The 27,342-nt window shown below is 43.6% G+C and overlaps 1 protein-coding gene across 2 annotated transcripts; it reads left to right on the top strand.

The window, feature by feature from the left end:
• Positions 1-27,342, top strand: efnb2a (ephrin-B2a). 2 transcript variants are annotated; one of them, XM_035174670.2, is made up of 6 exons: positions 1-513; positions 638-1,254; positions 11,664-11,947; positions 20,091-20,183; positions 21,648-21,758; positions 23,415-27,342. In XM_035174670.2, exons 2-6 carry the CDS (start codon positions 1,142-1,144, stop codon positions 23,819-23,821), a joined length of 1,008 nt encoding a protein of 335 aa, XP_035030561.1. In that variant the 5' UTR covers positions 1-513; positions 638-1,141; the 3' UTR covers positions 23,822-27,342. The 2 variants fall into 2 exon arrangements, with proteins under 2 accessions (XP_035030561.1, XP_047198577.1); XM_047342621.1 differs by having other exon boundaries at positions 1-1,254.

Below are 27,342 nucleotides of genomic sequence, written 5' to 3'. Positions count from 1 at the left end.
GTTTGGGGCTCATCCACACGAACACGGGACCAAGGCTCCTCGCGAAGAGCAGAAACCAGGAGTGCAGATGGAGTCTGGTCTGGGTCGTCAGGCGGAGTCAGTCAAACGGAGGGTGTTGTTATTATTTAATAGAAGTGGCTTCACCTTTGTTATTATTGTCGTATACATTTTTAGATGTAATATGTAATGTTTGGCACTTTGCTGGGGTCAAGTTACTTCACCCGCATATGAACAAAAGTAGGTCTGGGCTGTAATTTCTCTCCGTGTCGCTCACCACTGAACCAGTTGCCCTATCTTGATTGACAGCTGGGCCCCTATTGACTTTCCCGCCGAGGGACCAATCAGCGGCGGCGCGGGGCGGGGCCTGGGCATGACCAACTCCAGCTAATATTGTGAGTCTCAGAGTCTCGCAGTTAGTTTCCATCCAGGTTCCTGAGCGTCGCCGAGGCTTCATCCCTGCGCGTGGGACGGATCTGCAGGATTCAGCTGCAGCACTTGTTCTGTGCAGCCACAGTATGAGAATTTCCATTCCAGCTCTTTTGATTTCTTTCATTCTCATATTCGATCATTTTCTTCGTTTTGACCATCCGATCCCATTGTGTAGCCTTTCTCATTTCTCGGCTGCTGTCACCCACAGTTTGTTGCTCACCACCACCACCACCTCCTCCACCACCACCACCGGCACCAGCTGAAAGGGGAACATCTCACCATTCCACCGTCAGCCACCACAGTCCTGCTCTCTGCCGCCGCGGCTCTGGATGCTGGACTTGAACGCAGGGGGATTATACTCGTGTTGCTTTCCATCCGCCGCCCGGTGCACAGCGGACACCAGCACGTCTTCTCTCTGAGGGATGTATTGCAGCGGGTTGAAGTGTGCGCTCTGAGCGGGGAGAATATTAACGCACTGTCTGCCGAGTGAACTGCTGCCGTGCGCCTTTCCGTGGCAGCTCTCTCTCCGGGAGATGCTCTGATCGGGCTCTGTGGTCAGTGCGCATCGCCACTGGATCGGGATATAAAGTGACGACATCGCCGCGGTCAGTAGCTTCTGGAGCGCCTGATTTCGATATTTATTTTTTGTTGAAATAGAGATTTGGTTCTTTTGAGACGGATTCTGCACCAACCGGAGGCACGCAGGCTCACCATGGGGGATTCGATGTGGATTTATTATTTTGGAGTTTTGTTTATTGCCTTCAAAGTGGACTTGTGCCGGGCGATCATCCTGGAGTCCATCTACTGGAACACAACAAATACCAAGTAAGTGCCACACAAGCCCGGTGACGGGCTGCCTTACGCTCCCCGTGTGCCAGACGCCGCGGAAAAATCGGAGAATTTAACGGTGCTTTGCTCGCCGCCCATGGCATTTTACGCGCAAATAAAACGAGTTCACACAATGTAGCTTTACAGACACAATTCTTCACTTCAGTGTACATCGAGTAGAACGAAGAGCTCTCAGACGAGAAGGATTTGAAATTTGAATTTATCTTCGCCTGTTATTGTCACAGCGGCGAACTGTTGGAGTCGCGTCTGAGAGGTCCGATTTGTCCAAAGGAGAGACGCAGATACCAGCGAACCGTTGTTAATGAGTTATAAAATACAACAAATAAATCCCTGGCCGACCTGTAGATTCGCCCCACACTTTTAAAACGGAGTTTAGCTTTTTATTTTTGAAAATGAAGGCGCAGGTTGAACCAAACGGGATAATGTGCCCGAAACGACCCCGCTCTCGTACCCATCCAAACACCTGTCAGGAGAAGTGAGGCTCTCACTTTACTGTTGCACGGATACAGGCCTGTTTACTGTTCGCGTCCTGTCGCCGTTGAATATTTACGCGCAGTGGACATCTCGGGGCCGCTCGGCCGTGCGTCTCTCTCCGCGGCACAGAGCCGCCTCGGAGCGAGCGGCCCGGCAGCTACACTCATTCTCATATCATCTGTTGTTTATGGGCATATTTCTGTGGAGTTGCTGAGATGTGTGGCCCGTTCAGCTCGTGCGCAGGGAGGGGGAATTCATTTTGAAGGTAATTTTACGCCTCGCTTCCTCGGTCAATAATAACTCCGACTGTGCGTGTTGCAATTCATATTTGTAACAGGTCCGAATAAATGTGATGAAGCAGACATTTGAATTTGTGCTGAGCTCAGGTCCGTTGAGGTCCCTCTATTCCCCACAGTTATACTGCTCAAACACTGGGGGTTCAATTTGATCCTCCGCTATGAAGGTGATATTAATGAGAGCAATAAGAAAAGCATCCTGGAAGAGTGGAGCGCTAACAGAGGGAGAGCGAGGCTCCGTGGAGCTGGCGGGACGCGCACAGGCCCGTGATGCTCTGTCGCTGTATCCAGCCTTCTCCATGAGAATCATTTAAACACGAACTGGGGTTTGTTTCTTTAGAGCGAACTATGCTGGAAATGTGTATAGTTAGACGGAAACTTTGCATTGACCACCAACCCGCCGCGCTCCAACCGTTCACAGCCGTGTCTTGCCGCTTTAAGCGCCTGCATTGAAAGCGCCGTAGAGCTGTAGCGCGTGGATGTGGGGACTCAGGATGTCCCATACGGCGGTGTGTGTGTGTGTGTGTTTTCTCAAGTAACGCTCTACCTGTGACCTCCTGCGGGTGATAGGGTGAAAGGCGAACAAACACAGACCTTCTACCTCACTTCTCTTTTCCTGCCTTTGTTCTTATACCACATCCCCCAACCTAAGATCACCAAGAGCATCCATTTGCCTGCTCTGTCTCCCTACAGGCCAAGAAAGGCGGCTAAACCCCTTTCTTCAAATAAAAAAAGGTGTCCTACTCCTCCCCGACACCCCCTGCTCTCTGCTCGGCGGGGGGGCGCCCCTCTTTGTGGCCGTTTCGTCACGGCCAAACTCCAAGTCACTCAATAATTCAGCTCTTGGCTCCAGTACAGCCAGAGAGCCCATCTCCCTCTCGGTCTCCTGTTCTCCTCCGTGAGGCACACACACACACAATGGAGACGTTCTGAAGGTGTAACAGGCGTCTGTGTTGAGTGGCTTAGGCTCCAACTTCTGAAAATGAACATTAAACCGTGGCGTGCGGAAAGTATTTCGGTGTATTTGCGGAGAGGATTTGTTGTGTTGTCTGTAGCACTGAGCCCCACGTTTCTACTTGCACCACTGTAGGTCTTCTAGCCTCTTGACTTGCCATGGCCATCTGTGTCCTGACCTGATTACGCATTAAATTATACTCTTACCTCATTCTGAGATAGAAGAGGGGAGAAAACACATTGTAAATGTTCATACACCTCAAGGTTCCACTTTGGACACCTACATTTAATCTCAAATGGCACTGCGTTGTTCAGCGTTGGCCACTTTCTGTACATCGCTACTTGCTGACCATTTGACCTTGTGGCGATATAAACAGCCAGTGGTTGGAGGCGTTTGCTTGAGAGTGATGCGCAGATAGACCCATAAAGTCAAAGAAAAAGTGGAAGAACACAAAATAAATCAGCACCGCAGAGAACACACAATGAGGTCCCAAAGCCTGCCACCAGACCATGTGTCAATATCATGCCACGTACAGACATTCTTCACCTTGCTTTTCTGGCAAAGCCTTCTTTTTCAATATTGGTATCACCCAACAAATGTGATTGTGTTTTTAAAATTCAAAGAATGAAACCTCCATTTTGGAGCAGCAGTTTTTTGCAAATTTAACTTGACTTGTCACTTTTGATTTTGGAAAGAGGGGGAAAAAAAGCGTGTCCACCCTCTGAGCGAAGTAAGCTTTAGGCTGCCACAAATGCAGCAGGCATTCCGTGGAATTAGCTGTGCATGTGCGCATTCTTTGCGTTCTGTCTGGGTGAGGAGTTCAGAGATAAAAGGCCAGAGAGTGATATCATTGTGTGACCACACACCTCTTTCTTTTGAAGTAAACACCTGTTAATGAATTGTTTATTTAGGGGGTCGGTTAAAGAACAATGTTGCAGTTCAAGGTCTCTGGTGGAATTAAATGTCAATTCTTACATACGGACTAAACATATCTCACATGAAGCGCAATGATTTTTGTCCTAGTGATTCCTTTTATTCTCATTACAAATTAGGATATATTGATTATGGAAAAATTGATCATTTTTAAACATTGACACCAAAATCTACTATTTTAAATTGAGTTTATATCTGATAAATAACTACCCCGTGATGTCAGTTGAATAAATGACACCCAAACTTTTATTGTCCTTTGTCACAGCTTGTTGGAAGTCCTCAGGCTTGTGTATCAGTTATTCCTCTTTGCTAACAGAGAACTCCAAATGGTGAATATCTTTATTCAGCAGGTCAGCAATATGCTCAACAGACCAAGTCGTTCCTGCCTGCGCGCCTCTCCTTTAGTTTGCCTTAGTCCTCCTCTTTGAGTATTCAAGGAAGGATGAATGTTAGAAATGTGAAGGCTCAGGGCCAGTATAATGCCTTTGTATATGTAGGCTGGGGGAAAGGATAAAGAAATAGCTGGGCTCTCTCTCTCTCTCTGTCACACTGCGTGTGAGTGCGTGTGTTCTGAAGTGTGTGTGCATCTATTAAACACAATAAACAAAACAAAAAAGGAAGAATCCATCCACAGGGCCTGCAGCTATGTTCATTAAATGTCATTATTGTTTACTATTTTACTGTCTGTATGCATGAACTCTTAACGAAAAATAAGAGTGACCCCCGCTACCTCTTCCCCCTCTCCCCAATCTCCCCCAACACACACATGGACAAGTCACATCACACCACACACACCTCCTTCTCCTAGTAATCCATTTTGTAGTTTGGAGGGAGAAACAAAAGAGAGGCCTGCTTTACATGGTTTATGTAAAAGGAGCGCTCCCTCTTCTCTACTGCAGTTCATTAAGAGATTACATAGAAGCCTAAAGGCCCTTTGTGACCGGGCAGTGACGGGGGCACCTCTGTGGGTACTTTTGTGAATGTAGGGGGGGTTAGAGAGAGGGAGGAAGTGGGAGAGAGAGGGGGGTGGACATAGAGATGCGGGTCCATCATGAATGACTGATGAGGCCTTGTGCTGAATGTTGTAACGATGCCCTCCCTCTTCCTCCAACCATCTCTCCCTCCAAAATCCCTGCAGTGCCTCTAATTTTGTCTTTTTCTTTTCTTCAATTCTTTCTGGAGCCAGAGGAGAGAAAGATCAGTTGTTTTAATTCAGCTACATTGACCTGCAACATGAGTTAGGGAAAATAGGAGAGAAAGTGAAATCCTGCCATGTTCGACAGAGAGTTTGCGCAGCCAGGGTTATAGAGGTTGACGTGGCTCTTTTTTCCGATTACTGCCAGGAGAAACGTTTATGATTAAGATTGTGTAAAGAATAGGAAAAAAGTGAGAGAAATGAAACAGAGAAGGAGAGAAGAAAGCATCTGGGCCCCTCAGGATGAGGAGGATAATTATGTCTAGGCTTGCTCAGATCCCATAGGCCTGGATTACAGGATGAAAGGTAGGGCCGAAGGCATGGAGCGCAGACAGAACCAGGGAGAGGACAAAGGGGGGATAGGGTGACGATCGGCGTAAAGACCCCTGTCCCCTCGGCCGACAGAGGGCGAAAGCCAGAGCGCTGCAAAGATTTGCGGGTGGATTAACCCTTACTATGCCCCAGCTTGGCCTCTTTGTCTGCCACCATAATGAATCCTTGCATTGCAGCTGGGATTGAGAGTCAAACAGTTGCTCTTGATCTGCAGTAAATATTCACCCTCCACTCGCATACCTCTGTTTTTTTACGAATTCAGGGCCAAAGGAAGAGAATGGAAGGCTGATTGGGACGGGAGGATTACTCCAGGACGGCCACTGTTGCTCTGTGTGGTTATACACAGATCCAACAATCCAGTGGTTTAAACAGAAAGTCTGAAAGAGAGAAGAGCGAGAGGAACAGTGGGGGTTATTTAGACATGTGCCGTGGCAGAAGGATGCAGGGGTTCAATACAAGAAAACAAGATGGAGAACTAGATTTTTTCACAGTTGACAGAATTGGTAGTCCAAACTTTAGGTAGCAGGTCTACACTGTCCTCCTTGTTCTTATCTTTTTCGTTCCGTCTCTTTCCTGCCTCATACATTTCCCTACTCTTCCCCGAAACCCTCCAGTAAAACCCTCAACCTAAATACAGTTCACAAAAAAATATTCAGTTGTTGTGTGTTTGTTAGTTTGCCTTTTCAACCTCGTTTGCGCTTTGTATTACACATAGTTTAATTGCCAGCAAAAGGAAAGCAGGCTACTAGACAACCACTTGCCAGCAATCATAGACAGAAGTCATTGGTTTGAATCCTGTCTAGGTAAAGCTGAGGGCTTTTTCTCAGTTGACAATGGCAGCGGTCTGATTTTGCTGTATCATTATGAGAAATTATAAAAGCTTTCTCCTCGTGGCTCTGGCGGAGATGTGGAGACGGTGACAAGAGAGAGTTCAGGCAGCTGTGGCTCTTCTCACCTTCGCACAAAATGGCCCGATGGTGTGGTTAGAGATGAGAGCAGCTTCTCCCTGCGCTGTCAGAGCAGTTGGTGTGTGTTTGTAGAAGGGGAGGGGGGTCAGACAGACAGACAAATAGTGATCAGTAAGAGGAGAAGAGGTGCGCTACTGTATATATCCTTACAAAGTAGACCCTTTTGTACAGACACCCTGCTGTATTGCCGTCAAGACGACCCTTTATTATGGCCTCTCCGCTCGTTTACACTGAACCACACAAAGACACAATCAAGCCACACTGACACAGGTTCGTCTCTCTCACTACACCTCCGCTGAGGAGCAACAATGTCCCCCTTTCTGTGGCCGTACCTTTTATGCAGAACGATGAGGTGGAATAATGGTGCAGCACTCCCGCCTTGAACAGGCTGCGTTAAAAGGGCTTGTGCCTCTTGCCGTCTTTCTCCCCCCCTCGTGCTCTCGTCACCTCCTGTGATTGTCTTTCTGCAGGGTCACACTTTTCGACAAGTGTTGCCTCCATGTGGAAGAACAAATGGTGCGTGACATGACAGAAACTGAGGGAAAAACAGTGCTACAGTAGAGCTGCAACTCAATGATTTTCATTGTTTTTTAGTTAATCTTTCATTATTAGTTCAGTTTATAAAATGGTCATTTTATAGCCACATGTTAACATAGCTTAAAGTGGTGTTTTCAGATGTTTGGTTTTTTCTAACAGCTCAAACTCCAAAGATATTCATTTTACAGTGACAGAAAACAGAAAGTCCTCACATTTGCAACTCTTTCTTTTTATTTATTTATTTTTTCCCTCAATCTAGTTGAGGATTAAGAGCAGAGGATGCTGCTCTTTGTTAAACCATATGAGGCAAACTGTGATTTGTGAGTGTGGGATGTTAAAATCATTGTTTTATTAATTGATTTGATAAAATTAGTAACATTTTTGCTTGATAAATTACTAAAATAACTATGGGTTATGGGTTAATAATATTCACCTCCGTACTTAAGTACACCTGTCATGAAGTTTGCAGCTTCTAAATATTGTCTTTGTGAATTTATTGACCTTTATAGACTTTTTTAATTGTATCAGATGTTGATGTTTAGTTTTGACTTTTATATACACACCAAAATGCTGTTTTGCTTTTCACAGGTTTAGTGATATCATTAAACACAACTTCAGTTTCTTTTATTTAGTCAATTACAAATCACAACCGTTTGATTCTTAGAGATATCTGATATCTGCTTCCCTTTTGGGTGTTGAGGCCCTTCTGATGAATCTGACCTCAAGTTTTCAAGGAATCTATGACAATGTTGGACAACCAGACTGCTTTGAAAGTAGTGAGACACTTTCAGATTTGCCACAGATTATATTTAGATTAATACACCAAATCTTGATGAAAGGTGGGGGTGCCGACGTGGGGGTTGGGAGTCAGTGCAATAAAGTTAATTAACAATCATGAGCTGGCTTTTATTTGCTTCCTGCCCCTTCCATTCTCTTTCCCTCCCTTCCCATCTTTCTGAAGTTGCTTTATCAGGTTCCTCCGTCTGTCTGCGTGACCTTGTGCACCTGGTGTTTAGTTCTGTTGGCTGCCATTGGGCCAGGTATCTGGTATCAGACATACACATTTAGATATCTCAAAACATAAGCAGGGGAGGAGACGGAATGCAGGAGGCAGCCGCACAACAAATATTGAGTGTCCAACTTGTATTCATCACATCTCTTGTTCCTCTCGGTTTTTTCCTGACCCCGTCAGTGTTTTTATGACACGATCCAGAGTAACTCATATTGCCCTTAATCAGCCTCTTGGCAGCTCGTCTGCCTCTTGTCTAGACCTGCATTCAAAAAGTTTAATCTTTTTATTGAATGCTTTCATTAAACAGCACTTTGTTTTAGATCAGCTGGCTAAAATACAGAAGTGTAATAGAGATGATGGGGTGTATTAGTCAGTTTTTTTTCTGCCCCTGGCTAAGGCAGATCTCCATGTTGAATTGTAAAGACAATGAAAAAACAGGTTACAGCTATTATGATAGAGAAACGTATACTCTGTCAGGAAAAACCCAGAATACACACCCATTTCCCTCAGCTCTTGTACATCTGTGATAATGCGTGTGTGTGACACAGCTCTCCCTGTGCGTCAGCTTGTTTGGTTTCTTGCTAGTTGCCAGCTTCCTGTAGAGATAGCATTCATGCTAACAGAGCGGCAGAGGTAAAGTTTGTTATCAGGTGGAAAATGATTCATCTGATCACCATGTATGAATATGTACAGTAGGTGTGGGCCATTGCCTTCAGTGCTGTTACATTTTGACTGATTTCTTCGATAAAGATAATATATAGAATATATAGAATATATATATATATATATAAAAGAGTGCCTGTGTTACAAGGACAGAAGTCCCAGACTCCATAGAGTCATGAACGCTGCCACACATGGATCCTGACAAGCCGAGTATGATGGTACAGGGTGATGAGCGAACACGGAGCTGTAGGAGACGATCTGCTATTCACCTCCTTTTAGTGTCATTATGGAAGCAGAGTACTAAGGAATTCTAGATTTAACCTCTTTAGAGATCAATAATGGCACCTCAAGGTCTCTCTCTCTCTCTCTCTCTCTCTCTCTCTCTCTCTCTCTCTCTCTCTCTCTCTTCTCACACACACACATACACACACACACTTTATCTCACACATACAAGACGTTTAAAATAAGCACATGAATAAATGCATTCTTTCACCCTGTGTAAACACGTGCCTGCTTCCACACATGAATGAGTGCGTCCAACCATGCCCACACACACACACACACACACACACACACACACACACACACACACACACACACACACACACACACACACACACACACACACACACACACACACACAGACTACAAACACAAGGTTAATGCATACACATACAGTTCCACAGCATTTGTGTAGACGTGAAGCCCCTCAGGCTTTTCTAAGGACCTTTCTCTCTCTCTCTCTCTCTCTCTCTCTCTCTCTCTCTCTCTCTCTCTCTCTCTCTCTCTCTCTCTCCTTCCCTCGATCTTAGTGCTCCCATTCTCCCCCTCATCCGACCTCGGATACAGACACACAGATAATAAGATGACGCCAGATGTGCTACAATGCATAGACATACACATCCGTCCTCTTTTTCTCCACCTCTCCCTGTCTCTCCCTGTGTCCGTCACTAGACACACTATACCACCACTGAGTGTGTCCCCAGAGGGCACAGAAAAAACATTCGCTCGGCCTAGTTAGCTGCTGTGTATGTGCATGCGCTCGTGTGTACGTGTGTGCATCTGGGTGCTCACTTATGCTCAAAGAAGATGATGCACACTGCTGGAAGGGGACAGAGAAATAATGTATAAGTGTGTCTCTATCTGTACGTATAAAGATGGTATGGTATATGCTCTTGCTCTGGCAATATATATATATACTGTGTATGTATTTATGCGTTTGTTGAATTTCCCCTGTTTCATTTTGTGCTCACTTTTAATTGCGGATCGGCGGTGCCTTGCTTCCGGTCTTCTGTGTTCCCCTGCCGCCCTGTGATGCCTTTGTAGTTAAAAAAAAAAAAGACCAAAAACAAAAGCCGTAGACCAAGCGTCAATCCTCAGCTGTGTTGTTCTCTGTCTTATTGCTTTCTCTGAAGTTCTTTAGTACTTTTTGCCAGGAAAAAGGGTTAAAGTTCACTTGAGACGCTGGGCCTGCCAATACTGCGTTGACCCTATCTACACTATATACTGCTGGAGGGAAATCCGGAAAAACTAGAATTACTGAACCAAAAAATGTGAACTTGTTTGAAACAGAATTTCATTGATGATATTAACAGTTGTTAATATTGTAAGTCATTAATCCACCAAAATGTTGAACATGTGTACTCAAAAGTAAGGATTTACAACTTTTGATTTATATATGTCATGAATATAATTAATGGGATTTATCTGGGTTTGAACTGCTCGTCAGACATAAACAATTTAATATGTCACCTTTCATTCAGTAAAGTCGTGATCGGCAGTTTAAATAGATTAATCGATTATCTAAAAACTCAGATTACAAATTAACAAAAATGAAAAGCTGAAGAATTTACAAAATAAGAATGCTGGTGTTCACAGTAGGGTTGCAGCTTGCTATTACTGTCAGTTCATCTGTAGATTGTTTTTATTTCATCAGTTTAGTTTGTAAAATGTCACAAAGGAGAAAATGTCCGTTAAAATTCCAAGATGACATTTTCAAATATTTAGTGAAAGAAAATCTACAAATAATCACAATTTGATGTGAATGCGCTAATGTTCAGCATTTGTGTTTGAAAAAAATCGAAATACATTTCCCGTTTATTGACTAATCCATTTATTGTTTCAGCTCTAGTTCACATGGGTAAAGAGTCCGGTTGGCCCTCCAATGCTATATCTGCACCCACCAAACACACACAGTAATACAAGTGTATATGATAAGCAGAGATGTTTCCGACATTGCTCATAGTCAATATTTGCAATGCATTCCAGTGTTTGCTCATATCAGTATTCACAGTGTGCCATGAAAAGCCTCGTGGGTGTCCATGGTTAACATTTCAAATTGCATTCAAGCGTGGGGCAAATTCATTTAGCAGGTAAATACAAGGTTTCACCTCTAACTCAAGCTCCAGCTGTGAATGTGTGTGAGAAAGCATGTGCAATCACAGGAATGCTGCAGGGGTTCTCACTACATGGAGACTAAATGACAACATTATTTCTCTTTCTGGAAGAATTTAGGGAATTTACACTACTCCCCGAGACAAACTCCTCTCGGCTCTCTGTCCCTCTCTCTCTCTTTCTCTGTCTGTGTGTGTGTCTGCTGTTCATGTTGTTGCAAATTAAACTGTCCGGGTTTTTATTGATTGTTAATTTTTGTTTTGTATGCTAACGCTGTTCTGCCATTTCCCTCGCACCTGGCAAGTGTGCCACCTTCGTGTTTTTATCTGGTTAAATATTTGCTCCATTGCTTCCACAAAGCTCTGTGACTGTATCTTCAGATAATGGGGTTGACTCTGCATCACACAAGTACACACACATATAAACACACATCACACCATTCCACCATTATCCTTTATCATCTGAAATGAATGGACACAATTAGTATTTACCTCATCAATAGTTAGGCCAACAAGTGTAATGACAAACACTCCAATCCACAAAGCACAATGAATGACTTATCAATTTTTCTGCAGCTAACTAATATCCTTCTCTTTCTGCTGTTGTTCCCTGCTTTTCCTTTCAGATTTGTGCCAGGCCAAGGGGTGGTATTGTACCCCCAGATTGGGGATAAGTTGGACATTGTGTGCCCCCGCGTGGACGGTGGGGCGAGGGATGCAGTGGAGTACTACAAGGTGTACATGGTGCCCAGGGAGCAGCTGGAGAGCTGCACCATCACCAAGGCTGACACTCCACTCCTCAACTGTGTCAAGCCTGACCAGGATGTCAAGTTCACCCTCAAGTTCCAGGAGTTCAGCCCCAATTTGTGGGGCCTAGAGTTCTTCAGGGGGAAAGACTACTACATCATCTGTAAGTACACGTTTATTCCATCCCTGTAAGGGTTAAAGCAGCTTTAAACAGTTTGTCAAGGTTGAGGAAGCAGCATTTGGTGAAATAACTTGAATTTGGGTTTATTGTGTGGATTCTTCTTATTCTAGTCAACAATGTGTCAGACTAAGAAAGACTGGTCAGGTGTTATGCTGACATGCTACCATGTACAGACACATCAGTGGAGATAAACATTAGTTGTTTTTTTTTTCTTCTTTTTTTAAAGCTCACTATTTTGCACCATCAGTCACTGTTGCTCTCCTCATGTGAACATTTACCACATGGGATTCAAAGTGATTGAAGTTCGTCCCCTAAAGGTTGTTGATGGACATTATTAGAAATGGAGGACATATACTATATTAAGTAGTTGTAGCTGAGCTTGAAGTGAAAAATAAATTAGAATTTCTTGATAATCACAGACTGAGAGCATCCAAAGGATGATATCTCTCGGATAGCCTACAGATATAAGCACATAGTAAACATTTTAGATCGATTTGAAGTCATCCAAGGGAGTCTATAGTGACTCTCCTTTGGGATTCACTTTTTAAATCCAGCTTCTAGCATGTTTCAACATGGGAATCTTAAAGCCAAGCTACTGAGAGTTACTCTTTCAGAAAGCGTTTGGATGTTTAAAGATGCACAGTATGCCTTATACACAGTGGTTGTCAGATCATGAAACAGCATCTGTTCATCAAGCCAAACCTTTCTGACATGGGCATTTAGATTTTACACTCCTTTTGATTGAAGCATACTGAGTCCTTAAGGCTCCTACGTGATGACACCCTATGCAGCTCAAACTCATCGTCCATTGTATTGGCTTAAAAGTGATTCACCATCCAGTCCCATGGTACAGGTGTGTCCTCTTTGCTTATTACCTGCGATACACTAGGAGGAAGCTCTGATGGGGTTTAGCGACAGCCCCCTGGTTAGAAACACTGGAGGTGGACTGAACCATCTGTGTTGCACTGATGGGGGTTGTGCCGCAGATAGGACCATCTGTGAGGCTCTGCCACAGCCATCTGTGAGCTGTCACAGTAGGGGAAGGCCATATTTCTGAGCGAGTTGAAGGAAGGGAAAGAGAGAAGGAAAGAAGCAGGAAATGCTCTATCTTATCCAAGCCATCCATTGTAGTTACATTTTGAAAATGAAGTGTGGAAGGTAACTAACTACTTTATTGTCTAAATCCTCAAACCGCCTGCAATAGCCAAGTCCTATGAATTAACATTTTCTTCTGAGCTTTAAGAAGTCTTTCCGAGAAATCTGTTTGAACAAACCCCCGGAAAAAACTGTTTCTTCAACACAATATGCTCTTTCAGTTCCACATAAGGTAATTTAAACCAAACGGGCAAAAGTGGCTGCTCTGTCACTAATGTGTCATAGCTGCAGGATATTTGCATGGCGGGGCATGTTGTGCTATGTAGAGTCTAACTGCTAATTATGTGGTGTTGCAGGTCAGACAGATGCGCTGGAAAATAAGCAGCAGCAGATTAAATGCTTGACACTGTTTCTAGGCAACATTACACTTAACCTTTTTTTGTTTTTACATATTTTGCAAGTTGGCTGCTAAATAAGCTATAAGAGAACATCTAGCCCATTCAAAGTGGTGTGTGTGTGTGTGTGTGTGTGTGTGTGTGTGTGTGTGTGTGTGTGTGTGTGTGTGGGCAGGGACTATATAAACTACTGACTGAAGAGACACAGACACGATCAGGCTCCTCTTATGTCCTCCTCGGCTCCTCCACCCAAATGCAGCAGTTAATTATTGATTAGCTAATGCTGGTGTTTACTTTCACTGGTGCTCCAAGTGTTTTGCTTTCGTTCCTACCACTGAGCATGATAACATAGTTTAATCCAGATTAATGTAGAATATAGATGAGGCAGGTCAGCATAGACGAGTGCAGGTACATATAGGTGTACATGGCCAGGTGACGTGTTGACATGCACACATTATCCCTCAGGAGGCTACAGCAGCAGCTTGGCACAGCTTCTATGTGCACACACAGCTGTACCAGTACACACACCCAGAGACAACTCTCCTTCTCACTTTATCTATCCACGTATTTTCATCTGTGGCTCTCTACCACAGCCTGAGCAGACCGGAATATTCATCTCCCACTGCCTCACACCAAAACTCCTCCTGATCATCAGCCTGCTGATTCAACGCGTTTTAACATACGGGTGGTGGTAAAGTTCAACGGAACTTTTAAAGGAGGTTCTGGAAAATCCAATTTTGCAGTTCTTGCAAATTTCCCTCCCCTGGCATCCCCTGTTCTCGAACCCCCATCACAACAACCCAAAATGCTAGTGTGTAGCCTAAAGAGGGAAGGGAGGGAGCAGTTTCTCCACTGGAGTGTGTGTCATTATTGCTGTTAAATGCCTCTTCTTGCATACCTCTGGCCCCAGTTCTGCAGCTTTAACAGCCCACTCTTTACTTCGTTTACTTAGAGCTGTTCCTTATTTTGATTGGCTGTTTAGAGAAGCTTCTTCTTTGCATGGGTAAACAGCCGGAGTAAAGCACACATAAACATACAAAGAATGAGAAGAAGACACACAGGTGTGTGTAGGCGGAGAGTCCGATTCATGGTTGCTTTTACCTTGTAGTGTTGCACTGGGCCAATATGTGAATCTCTGCTCGTGGGTGTAATTGTGCATTTTCTATGTGCTTGGTGAATACAGTATAGAAGTAATAGGTACTGGGCCTTGACTTGTGTGGTAGCACCTCCATCTTGTTATCTCCCCTCCAGCAGTGTCGTCCAAGGTCCCTCAGAGTGTGACTCCACCTCAGAAAGTTCACAGTGAGGAATTCATTAGCCTTTTAGAGTGAGCACTTGATATTTAATTAATTAACCAGCGTTTAATCCTCCATTTATTCTCACAATTGCTAAGGCCCCCACATCAATGCTCGGGATCTGAGTCTCAACCAATTGGATTATGGCTGTCTTGTGTTATGAATTGTCAAGGCTGGATATAGATTAGATGGATATTCAACTCAAAACAATATTATAGATTCAAAGAACTGTGACAGAAGGCCTCAGCAGAGTTGACTGTGTGTCCCCACAACCCTGTAGCAAAGAATGATAGGTGGTTAGTTTCTTGTGCAAGAGAAATAATGTATACTTTGCTAGTGTGTAATATAACTATGCTTAGTTGTGTGTGTGTGTGTGTGTGTGTGTGTGTGTGTGTGCGTGTGCGCGTGTGCGTGTGGGCAGCTTTTTATGTTCTTCTTGTGTTTTCTTGCATATGTAGAAGAGGCAGCTGCACAGTACAGATTTCTGTCACCACAGTTTAGTGTGCACATTCCTGCATGTGCATGCGTATGTGTGCGTGAGTGTGTATGTTCGTTTGAGTGAACAACATGCACATTGCTGCTCCAGTTGAGCGCAGATGAGTTTGATGTGATTGTTTGTGGCAGCATGGCCTGCAGTGGAGAACCTAGTGAGCTCGATGATTACATGAGCTAAAGAGGGAGAGAGAGAGAGAGGGGTTGAGGGAGATTGAAGGAAGGAGTGAGGAACGGAAGATGAATAAGGAGGGACAAAGGGCAAAATGAGTGAGAAAGAGAGCAAACAGGGGAGGGAGGGAAATGAGAGAGAAAGGAGAAGGGAAGAGAGCTAAAGAGAGGGAAGGTTGAGCTAAAGGTAATGGGAGCATAGCGACAGAACAAGAGAGATGAGCTGAAGAGGGCACGAGGAGGACAAGACTGACATGCACGGAAAAAGAAAAAACGACTTAAATCACCTTTTTCAGAAAATAGACATGTACCCCCTGCTCTTAGGGGGAGATCTCATTTAAATTTTTATAAAATATTATAATGTGCTTTCCAGATTTTGTCTGATTGAAACTACTATTATTGTTTTTATTCACCAATCTCATATTAAAAACCCAGTTATTGAACATTATGAAAACGAATGACAGGATTAATCAGTAACACTCACTGCTAATATGGGTCGGCATGGGAAATAACTAAATGAGGAGAAATAATTTAAAAAAGATAAGATCGTGGATCTTTGCAGCAGGTGAAATACAATTTTTTAAAACAAAATTGTAATTGAAACCACTGTGATGTTAAATATGTAACTTTAGCAAGTAAATATAAATAATAGATTTAAAATTGAGTGACTGGTAACGGTGGTTATCACACAGGTTTGGTATTGCTGTGTGTGTGCGCGTGCGCGTGCGCGTGCGCACATGGGCTGTTTGAGGGTTAAGACTTGGTTTTAGGGTTAGAATTGGGTTAGGGTTAGAGCATATAGAGACAAGTGTGTGTGTGTGTGTGTGTGTGTGTGTGTGTGTGTGTGTGTGTGTGTGTGTGTGTGTGTGTGTGTGTGTGTGTGTGTGTGTGTGTGTGTGTGTGTGTGTGTGTGTGTGTGTGTGTGTGTGTGTGTGTGTGTGTGTGTGTGTGTGTGTCCATAAGACCAGCACTGTGATGCTGGTCTCACGCTCCATGGCAGCCCGACGGATGACAATTATGCGTTTAGTTTAGATCATAACTGCCTTTGTCTCTCCTCCTCTTCTCTTTCTGTCTTTCTGGGACACATCCTCATTCTGTCCATCCGTTCATTCTCTCTGCAGTACTAATACTGTCTCTTCCTATCTGTCTTTCTGAGAGGCCTCATCAGTCTGTTATGCCTTTGCTCTGTTCCACTATTTATGAACAGCCCGCCATTGTTTTTCAGCAGTGCATTGTGTATTAATTGTACCCAAGCTTTTACTAAGCTTTTCATACTGGCCTATTAGGCTATGGCCACAATATTGGCCTACAACTAAAATGTTAAAGGTCAAAATGTGGAACACTCTTTGAATGTTCTGTTCGTGAAACTATCCCTTGTATCAGACTAGTTCTACATGTGAATACAGTTATGTATCGTATGGAAGGTTTTTCTTGCTATTTGCTGGTTACATTAAGGAACTGGGTTATGAGCTCACAGTCTTTATCTGGATTGAAGCTCACAATTGACTGTCTCGTTAACCAGAGGGTGATTTTCCACTCCGTTGATTTGATAAACAGGAGAAAATTAAGTTAGGGAGGGTAAACAAAGTTAAGGAGGGCGAGGGTGAGGATGGGGGTGGGGTGTCTGTTTGGTGTGTTTTCAATACGGGGGTGGGATTGTGGTTGAAGTGGTGCTAATTTTACAGGTGGTTTAAACAGGCCGTCACATAAGAGAGAGGATGCTTCTTTGACACGTCTTTACCATTTGTTTGAGACTTCATGTGACTTTTGTGTGTGTGTGTGTGTCTGTCTGTGTGTGAGAGAGAGAGAGAGAAAGAGAGAGAGAAAATTTACTGTAATTTTCAGTTGAGATTGAGTGAATGGGGAAAATCAGATGTAGCTCTTCTTCTTGTCCTTTTCTTTCTTGTTTCTTCACTCATCGTTCCTCTTTGTGTTGCAGAAGGTCACACACAAGCTGCATTTCAGGGTTAATCGCACAATTTTTTTCCTCCATTTTCTTTCTAGCACTCCCCTACCTCTTCAGTAGTCGATGACTAAATCTATTTGTGAGGGTCTTGTATGAACCACGTCTCTCCACCCCCTGTTCCCTCTGTGTTCCCCAAGCATTACGGATTAGCTGGTTAACTCTAGCCAGCTAGTCTGTCAGCCAGTTCAGTCTGGCCTTGTCTGGCACGGCCGAGCAGGGCCAAGTCATTCAGCCAGCCTTAGCAGTTTTGACAATCAAATTCTGTTGAAATCCAAGTCAGGCTTGCCTGGACTGCAGCCTTGGCATAGAGAGTGTGTGTTTAGCTCCACATTTAAAGGGGAAGAAAGTTTACGGTTTAAAATGACAGCAGATTGAATGTTTCTTCATATATTTTCAATGTCCAGGAAATAAGAGCAAAGTTAGAAACAGATGTTTCTGTTTCTCAGTTTAGAGCAGTTTGGATGTGTTACATGCTTTAATAGGACAAAGAGGGAAAGATGATGTAATCAGAGATGGAGGGAGGTGACAATAGTGATAAGTACCATATGAGACCCAAATACGACCACTGCCCTTTTTACCTTGTGAACTCTGGTCTCTCAAGCACACGTGGGTTTGAGCTTGCGCACACCTCAATATTCCATGTTGCTCATACCTCAAAAACTAAGGCACAAACACAGCCTCTTTGTACTAATCACTCGGCTAAGTAAACAGCTGTAAGCTGGTGGTGGTGATAGTTAAGATGCAGGATTGCAAACTTTTCTAACAGATTTGTTAAATGAAAATAAGCACGCACATCAGCGTACGCACAAGAGCACAAGAGCACAAGCCTGTAAGGAGCTTTGTATGTAATGTGCTTTTCAGTCTACTGGAAAGCCAGGGGTCAGCTAGAGAAAAAAACAGTGGGAGAGAGGAGGCAAGATTGAGGGAGGGAGGCAGGGAGTCCTTGTTAACATGCTCTTTGTGTCAACTCCCATCATTGTCTTATTGAAGCAAGGGGATTTGGTATCAAAATGATTGGTAGCTGAGGACGAGGAGAAAAAGGAGGAAAAATTAACAATGGGGATGAAGAAAAGGAGAAAGTTGCAAATGATGCAGAGCTTCATTTTTGAAAAGGTATTTCAATCTGGATCTCTGGAAGCACCTGCCTGTCAGTTCCCCTGCAGCTGATGGAAATGCTTTGGGTGCAGAAAGACACGCTGAGGTGGCAAGTATGTTTTAAGGGCACAGCAATTCAGGGAAGAAGGTGGCGGTGAGGTGGACACACCAGAGAGGAGGAAACTCGGGATGATGGGGTGTTGTTCCAGAAAGAGGAATGAGGAGGATAGGCTGAAGAGGAAGCAGAGCGAAAGGGGGGGGAGTCGGTGTGGTGGGAGCAGTCATAGTGAATGTGGGCCACTGTGCATTGGCGGGAAGCCAAGCCGCTAAGCCCTGGCAGCTCGTTAGCCTCTGTGTTACCGACCTGATAGACCACAAGCCCCACTACCCCCACATCCCACCCCCCCTCTTCCTTTCCTGTTCCCCATCCCACTCACGATCCAAGCTGCAGTTCCACCCAACAGCCTCCGGAGGCAGCAAAGATAAAAGCAGACAAACACGGAGGCGGAGTAGCAGCTAATGGTGCAGACAACATCCAGCTGATCGAGCCTTTGGAGTGTGGCTTGGGCAGTTAGTGTGTGTGTGGGCCACATTTGCATAAGTTTGACACGAGTTGATATTTTATTTTTTAAATGTACAGACCCATACAGCATCTGCTTCTAGATCCTTTTTATTTCTTCCTTTCTCAAGTGGGATGTGTTTGCTCCGCCCTTCCAGCTTCCTCTCCCGACATCTGCTGCTGTCCCTTAAACTCAGTCTTTAGCAGTGCACTTCTATTTTCTCCTGTCTTCAAACATTTTTCAGATCCTTTAAGCTCTTTTCATCTTAGCGCTATTGAGGTATTTATCACCTCCCTCTGTTCCCTTAATTGCACTGCCTCTGGAAAAGTGCCCAAGCTTTTCAAACCATCTCTCGTCCCTACCTGTTTACGCCCCTGAATATTTTTTTCATGTCGTCAGCTGATTTTCTTCTTTTTAGCAGCGAGTTTGGCTTTTAGATCTGAGTGTTTTGGGGCTTTTAAAATCCCACAGTGTGTTCTTTAATAACTGGCTACCTCTCTCTGGGGTGTTGTTAGCAGCTTTCCAAGATGGCCACTGTCGTTGTAGCCAAATCTGTCTCCTTCTCTCACTCGCTCCCCTCTCCTTACCTCCCATGGCTGCCTCCCTTACGAGCCCCATCAGCACAGTTAGGCATATTACAGTCGCAATTACTCAAACTAATTGACTTTGGGGATGTGAAATATTCTGCTGGAGTGGAGCGACTGAGGTGATGAACGGGTGAATTGTGATTTTATTAAAGGGGTATGAGTCATATCCTTCCTCAGCGGAAGGCTTTCAGTGCCTCTGTTGTCTTTGGGAATTGGCTGTTTTTCTGAGATAGGCTTAAGGCCTATATGGCAGCACAATTCCCCAACACAACTTTTTAGTACCAGATGCCTCTTATAAACCACTGTATTGCCATTCATTTAACAGTGTTGGCATCAAACCTGTAAGGTTTACTCTTGCTTTTACACGTACAACGATCCAGCTCTGTGACTACCTCTGCTGCAACCCTATTCCAGGTTTGTACCTTTTATACAGAATCCTAACCTTGTTTTCCTCTCTTTTCTGTTGTAGCTACTTCTAACGGCACCATGGAGGGAATTGACAACCAGGAGGGAGGAGTGTGCAAAACCAAGTCCATGAAAATAATCATGAAAGTGGGACAAAGTGAGTATTGTTTTATTAAATTATGGTTGTGAACGCCTGTAGGCACAAGCGGGCACTCACAGTTTGTGTTTAAGTGTGTGAGTCTCTGAAAATACTCTTATAAAGTCATAGGAGACTGTACAGCATACAGCTCCATTGTCTCCATGACACCTGGGGCTACGAGGGGGCAGGGGATCTAATCTAGTGGACACCTAATGCAATGAATCATACACACACATACTACACACACACAATTGTGTATGATTGCACACACACAAACACATACACTGGGAATATCTGCTGATAAATGCTTTTTGAGCTAGAAAGCTTGCCAAACATGCAAGTCTAGTTAAGATGGACATACACACACTTTTCATGATCTGTGATGCTGCATGTGTGACACAAACAGCCTGACTGGCAGATACTCTCTCTGAAGAAAACACTTTCACAGTTGACCCCACACACAGCCACAGTCAAATCCGACTCGGTTCTTAATTGTAGTGATAATTATTCATAAACCAGTTGCCGGGCTGCCTGTCAGAATGGTAATTTCCTGGGGGTCAGCCCTCTTATCAACACAAGCGTCAGTGCTATTGAGAATTGCTGAAGGTCAGGGAATTAATCGAAGCTGCAGCAATCTGAGGAAGAGGTGCTGCACAGGCCTGGAAATTGGTTCTGCTGATTAATCGGACTGAGTATCAGCTCCAGTGTTGATGAGAGTTGCTTACAAATCAGTGGATCTATTATATTTAATGTATCATTTAGTGTGGTTCTAGCACAGTCGAGTTTGACAGAGCACAACCTGAGTAGTAGTGATTATAACAGCAGATGTTCAGTAAATTACTCCAGCATTTAGTGTGATTGTTTAGTTCTGCTCAGCTCGAGAACCACATAAGATATACTGACAAACATTATAGTAGCATTAAGAACCATATGGACCCTCTGCAGAACCCCCCCCAAAAATGAACTACACTTTATTGTTGATACAGTATTATCTGAGTCACGAAGAGCCATATCTTCAGAAACAGGACCCAGTAAAGGCTGTGTTATGAGTTGCTAAGAGCACCATTGAAGCATTTAGAGGTTCAAGAGATTTTCCAAACTGTCCTCTTAGACACATTTCTGGTGCTTAAGGCAGCTTGGAGAAAATGTATTTTTAAGATTGAATGAATAAATCAATAATAGCTTAAATGATATGTTCTGTCAAGTCTATCTTAGCACAATACTCACCTGCCTGAACATAAGTTCAAAGAGTTGTTGCTGGGGTGACATCCATGATTACATTAGATCCATGCAAAATATACATCGGACGTTCAGCTGAAGTTAGACAAATGAAGCGGGTATCATCTAGAATCATTCAGTTTTTATTTTTCATTTTAAAGTTTCCTACTGCCATTGCTAGGAGGATGCATTCTGGCCTACACATTTGACTGTGATAAATAATTAACCATTAATTCCTGTGTGTTTTATCTGCTTTTTTCCCAGATCCCTCTGATCCTATTTCACCCAAAGACAACCCCACCAGAGTACCCTACTCTCCAAATTACTCAGATGGCAAGGACACCTACAACCCTAATGAAGTGCTGGAGAAGACAGGTGAGATCCCCCCCTCTGAGCTTCAATCTGGGGAAAGTGGGAATCGAGTGCAGAATTTATCCAACTCCAACTCTTTGACATTTGTTCAGCCAGCAAAGAGCAAATCTTGCGTTAAGTAAGGGTGTGTGTGTGTGTGTGTGTGTGTGTGTGAGAGAGAGAGAGAGAGAGAGAGAGAGAGAGAAAAAGAGAGAGAAAGTGAAGAAAAGAAAAGGTCAGCCTTTAATTGAATGTTGCCCATAAAACTGATAGGCATCTCTGGCCTCTCAAGGACTTATAAGGTATCTTCACACTGGCCCTATTCCAGCCTTAAACCACGTCTTAAGTGACATTTTCAGGAAAATGATCCCATCGCGGTCTGCCATCTTTTTAATGACCCGTTCTTAGTAGAGACACACACGTTTTTCTGTACCAAATCACAACACAGCCTAATGTGCAGCTCGGGGCAGTCTGCTCTTATCTCTGCTTTATGTTGCAGTTAAAAATCTCCCAAAAAGAAAATCAGAACAGCAATTCCTGCAGTGAGTTGTGTTCTAAAAAAGAAACAGGAAGGGCCCAAGAACAAAAACAAGCTGACCTATATAAGCGCTCTTCCAGTCCTTCCCCTTGTGTCCTGGTTTGCTATGGGCGTGGCCTGTCCTGACACTGTTTTCACTCCCAGATTTAACGTCAAGCATGTAGATCTGCCATCCTGCCCTCAAAATTATGCCCCCACTTTTTCTGCAGACATCAGCATCTCGTTTTCATGTCTTCCTGCTTTTTTATGTCTCATCCTTCTATCTCAGCCACAAGCTTGAGCATATGGGTGCTGTGGGCAGAGTGTCTGAGGTAGCCTAATCCCCTTGTAAAACTTCCGGAAGGGAAGCAGACAGGGACACACAATAATCCTGCCTGCTCAGGAACACACTCCAGTCCTGTGGAGAAAAGAACACACCCGCCCTTGAGTTTTGGATGTAAACCAGAGTGTCCATAGCTGTGAGTCAGAACACAGCTAGTGATGTCTCATGTTAACATCAAATATTTTAGTTTCTTCCTTATGGTGCTGTTATTTAGAAAATGAAGCTACCGTTTTGGTCTTTTAAAAAAAAATGCATTTTATCTAAGTGCTATTTTCCGGTATCTCCTGAGCCTCTTCTCATCCCATCAGGCTGCTCTAACTTCAAGGTCGCAGTTACCTGCTTAAAAGCCGCCGATCGAATGGGACTTTATTGAAAAATCTATTGGCAGGTTTAACTCTCAAGCCCTGTGATGCCGGCCTGTGATCTCACCTTTACTGTGAGATGATAGAAAGATCGTGAAGAATAGTGGGGAAAGACTGAGAAAAGAAACACTTCTAAAATATTTCTCAGCTTCTTTCCTTTAATGGCATCAAAAGTGTGTTTTGGACAGCATGAGACCCCGTCCCCCCACAGCGCTCTAAAATCAGATTAGGAGGCTTTTGCCCCTCATTACGACGGCTTGATCTTTACCTTGCCTTTAAATGAGGCCATTCGATACAGCCACACATGTACTTTTTCATACGTTCAGACAACAGATAGTTGGATTTAGTTAATCTTGTGCATACCTGAGCTTTTTTTTTTACCTCTAGATGAAAAATAAACCGACTGTCTCAGGGCTCATGTTGTCATTTTAGTCACTTTTGTTTGTTTTGTCTTTCAGATGTAGCATCCAGAGAAAGCAATGAAAACAACAACGGTGGAAAGTCCTCCAGCATGATTGGCTCTGATGTGGCCATCTTCGTTGGCATCGCCTCAGGCAGCGTCATTTTCATCATCATCATCATCATGCTGGTCCTGCTACTGCTCAAGTACCGGCGGCGGCACCGCAAGCACTCGCCGCAGCATGCTGCCACGCTGTCTCTAAGCACCCTGGCCACGCCCAAACGGAGTGGAGGCGGCGGGAACAATAACGGCTCAGAGCCCAGTGATATCATCATCCCGCTCAGGACTGCTGACAGCGTCTTCTGCCCGCACTACGAGAAGGTCAGCGGCGATTACGGCCACCCGGTCTACATAGTTCAGGAGATGCCGCCTCAGAGCCCGGCTAACATCTATTACAAAGTCTGAGATGGGACTATTAAAAGCAGAGACAAACTGGAACAATCCCTGGGCAGAGCAGGTCCTTGGTTTTGGCTGGCAACGCCTGCACACCCGCAAACACACTCTGTTTCTGTCTCTCTGTCTCTCTCACTCTGTCAGCTCCTCCTCCTCTTCTCTGTAGTTTTGTCACTTTTTTTTTTCTTTCTAAAAGTTTTGCTGATATACCTTGCTGTCAGATTTCATCACAGTTGGGGCGGATGGGTTGAGTGGAAGGCCAGAGAGAAACCTGCCGCTGTTAATGCTGCTGCTCTCTGGGGGTTGGTTGCTCCCTGTTTTGGGGAACAGAGTGTTGTGTGATCAGAAAGTTAGGCAGGTGCTCAGCGTGTTTTTTCTTTGGGATTGGACAAACAGTTGTATGGATGTGAAGGTTTCTTGGAAAGAAAGGAGGAAGAGGAATTTTTGACCTCACCTTTTGAGAGACTACTGCTTGGAAAAAGAGTGAAAGAGACAAAAAATGAGTGAGGAGGAGAGGTGAAGGAAGATATGGGTTAATCCTGAACTCACAAAGTGGCTGCCCTCGCTTGATGCTCTCGAGTCAGAGAGACTGTGTGGACTCTGCTGCCAGATGAGGAAAAAGGAGAGAGATTCTCACACCAATCCTCTCTGGGAATTTCCTGACAGACTCTCGGAGATCATCCATTCACCCTGCCACCCACATGCTCACCATCACACGTGCACACATTCACCCACACGCGCAGACACACTGTCTCACCAGTCGATGTGAACTGTTTGGGTTTGAGTGTGGATTTGCAGCGTTTCTCCTCATTCCCAGGTATGAGATTTTCAGCAGATCACTTACTGTACTGTGCTTTGCTAAAAACTTGTGATGTTACTTGAAGGTTTTAAGGACAAAAAAACTGTTTCCTTTTTTGTACTGTCAACATTTACCTATATTGTTTTTGGTTTTCATGTGTGGTTTCCTTTTCCTTTAGTGACAAGTTACCTAAAAGTGGCTAGGAGAGAAGATTTCTCTAAGTTTTGCACCCTACTCCCTGAGAGGGCGCAAAGAGTGTCAGGTCTGTCAGATGGCTCCTGGGAAGAGTGGAGGACTTTCATAAACATAGAGCAGCACTTTTAATCCCATTTCGGTACCTCCACTCTTCACAGTGGTCCACAGAGAGACACAGTTATAGCTAGAGATGGGAGAGCAGCTGTATCCTGACAGGTTTCGTAGCAAGAGCTTGCCTCAACTTCTCTGGAACCTGAGCTTTTCAAATGGAAAAGTGTTAGGGGCAATAAAAAAATCTATTTCGCCTTACTGCCATTGGTTTGCATCAGGTGAAAAAGAGGCCTGAGATCTAGTTGAGGTTAGCATAGCTGGCTGAAACAGCTCTAGGTACTGCAATGTTTACCCCTCGGTGTCCATTGATGTTTAAGGTTGCCCAAAATCAGTGTGACTGGTGCTCTCCTATTGTCATTAAAACAAAGCACAGGGACATCTACTTACATTTTCACTGTTTTGGATTATCCATTAGCATTTCCATATTGTGAGTTTTTAATTAACTTCTTTTTTTTTGTTAAAATAGATGTACATTTAAAAAAGGACATTACAAAGATGAAAAATCAAAAAAACAGAATTTATTTATGATAGACACATTGAGCACAGGTGTTGTCAGGCGGTATGGAGAGGAAGAAGTACTGTTAATATATTATGGTATAAGTGCACATTATGCAATCTAGGTTTTTGATTATTTGATATCTCTCGACCCTCTGAGTCCTGTGTTTTCATGAGCTCTCATTCATAATCACAGGCCTTGGTCCTGGGAGGAAGGATCAGGGGAGGGCCCCCTGGGACCTGGCCCCGGGGGGAGGAGAGTTATCTGACCCAAGATAGCTCACATTGATGTACACAAGGGCAGAGTAGCTGTTTCTCCCACACTCATCTGTGTAGCATCTTCCAAAGGATAATTCCACAAACACCCAGTGCCCCCAGTTCTCCTCATACGCACCTTTCATGTTTTCTGTGCATGTGTGTGTGTGTGTGTGTGTGTGTGTGTGCGTGTGTTGAGCATGTCTATATTTCAGTGACTTCACATCCATGAATATCTTTGACTTAAGATCATAAACGTGACTTAGGCATATATCAGGCCATCATTAACATTGTCATTTGTTCATAAAAAGCATCAAATTTCACCGAAAAGCCAAGCCTTGTATGATCTGAAGTTTGTGCCTCTAAGAGGCTACAAAATCTGCAAATATGCAATTCCTATTTATTTTTCTAATCAATTAAGAGAAAAAAAAAACACCTATGGAAAGTGTTCTTAACCACTGAAAGATGTAACAACAAACAAATGACACAAAACTAGCAAAGTACTTCTCGCAAGCCTGCTGTTAGTTTTTATTTCCTGCATTATTTGTAGTATTATTTGAACCTTTTTCTGTTTGAACCATGTGCCGTAGTACAAAGGTAAACTGTGAAAAATGAAACCATTAAAACATTTATGTGTATATCACACCTGAACAGCTTTTTAGAAAAAGGTGAAGAGACACACTTACACAACAAAGAAATAGCTGTTTAGTTGCTGTCTGTCTGCAGCAGAATATGACAATCTTATTAGTTTCTTTGAATCTGACGTCCTTTTCTTAGCAGCCACTCAACTAATGCTCTCCCAACATTGACCAGGATTGGTTCAACCTGTTATGAATTGTCATAGCGATTCTGTGAGAGTCTTAGCACACGGGCTAGGAGAAGCACCTCAGGCTACTGTAAATGCCTTGCTCGTATGGTCAGCCCTTGGTCACTTGACTCAGTAATTTTGCACCGTACTTCTGTAGGTAAGAAACTGTAAATACATTAATGTTTGTATTGTATATGGATCCTGGGTTGTTACAATAGCCTTATTCACCTTTTTAGGAAAGTAAATGGGAAAAGAAAGAACAGAAAAAAACAGAATACACTTCAGTAAAACAGAGCATACTACTTTTTTGGTAAATAGCTTATGTAAATATCGACCACAACCCAATAAAATTTTTTTATAAACTCTTAAAGTAAGATGTTTTGTATAAAATTTGAATTTTTTGCTATGTATTTTAGCTAGCGTGCATTCTAAAGCCCATGTCCTCCCCACTCCCTCCCCTTTTGCACTGTTTCCATGGAAATTTGGTTTAAAAAAAAAAAAAGAGAGAAAAGTTGCCAAACCGACTGCTGCATATTTGTGCCATAAGTGTGTACCATAAATATTTATTGAATTAGTTTCTTTTTTTCTTCTTTGTTCTGTTTATGATTTAATTTCAGTCCAGTTTGTAAGTAACACAGTATTATATTTGCATCGTTTGTTCGTTTCCCCCTGGTTTTCTTTCGTCATGTCATGGTTGTTGGGTGGCTGTAGCCATCTTCTTCACTCCCTTGCAGTATGAGATGGCCAGGCTGTGACAAATGATTTTAACATTCAAAGATCTGAAGCAAGTTCAAAGTGAGGATAAATGACACACATTCCACCAGTCTGTTACAAACTGAAAATGTTTTTCAATAAAATGTTTTTCCTATG

Source organism: Hippoglossus stenolepis, chromosome 13, assembly GCF_022539355.2.
Source record: "Hippoglossus stenolepis isolate QCI-W04-F060 chromosome 13, HSTE1.2, whole genome shotgun sequence".
Classification (NCBI taxonomy): Eukaryota; Metazoa; Chordata; class Actinopteri; order Pleuronectiformes; family Pleuronectidae; genus Hippoglossus; species Hippoglossus stenolepis.
This window is presented reverse-complemented; position numbering and strand designations above follow the sequence as displayed.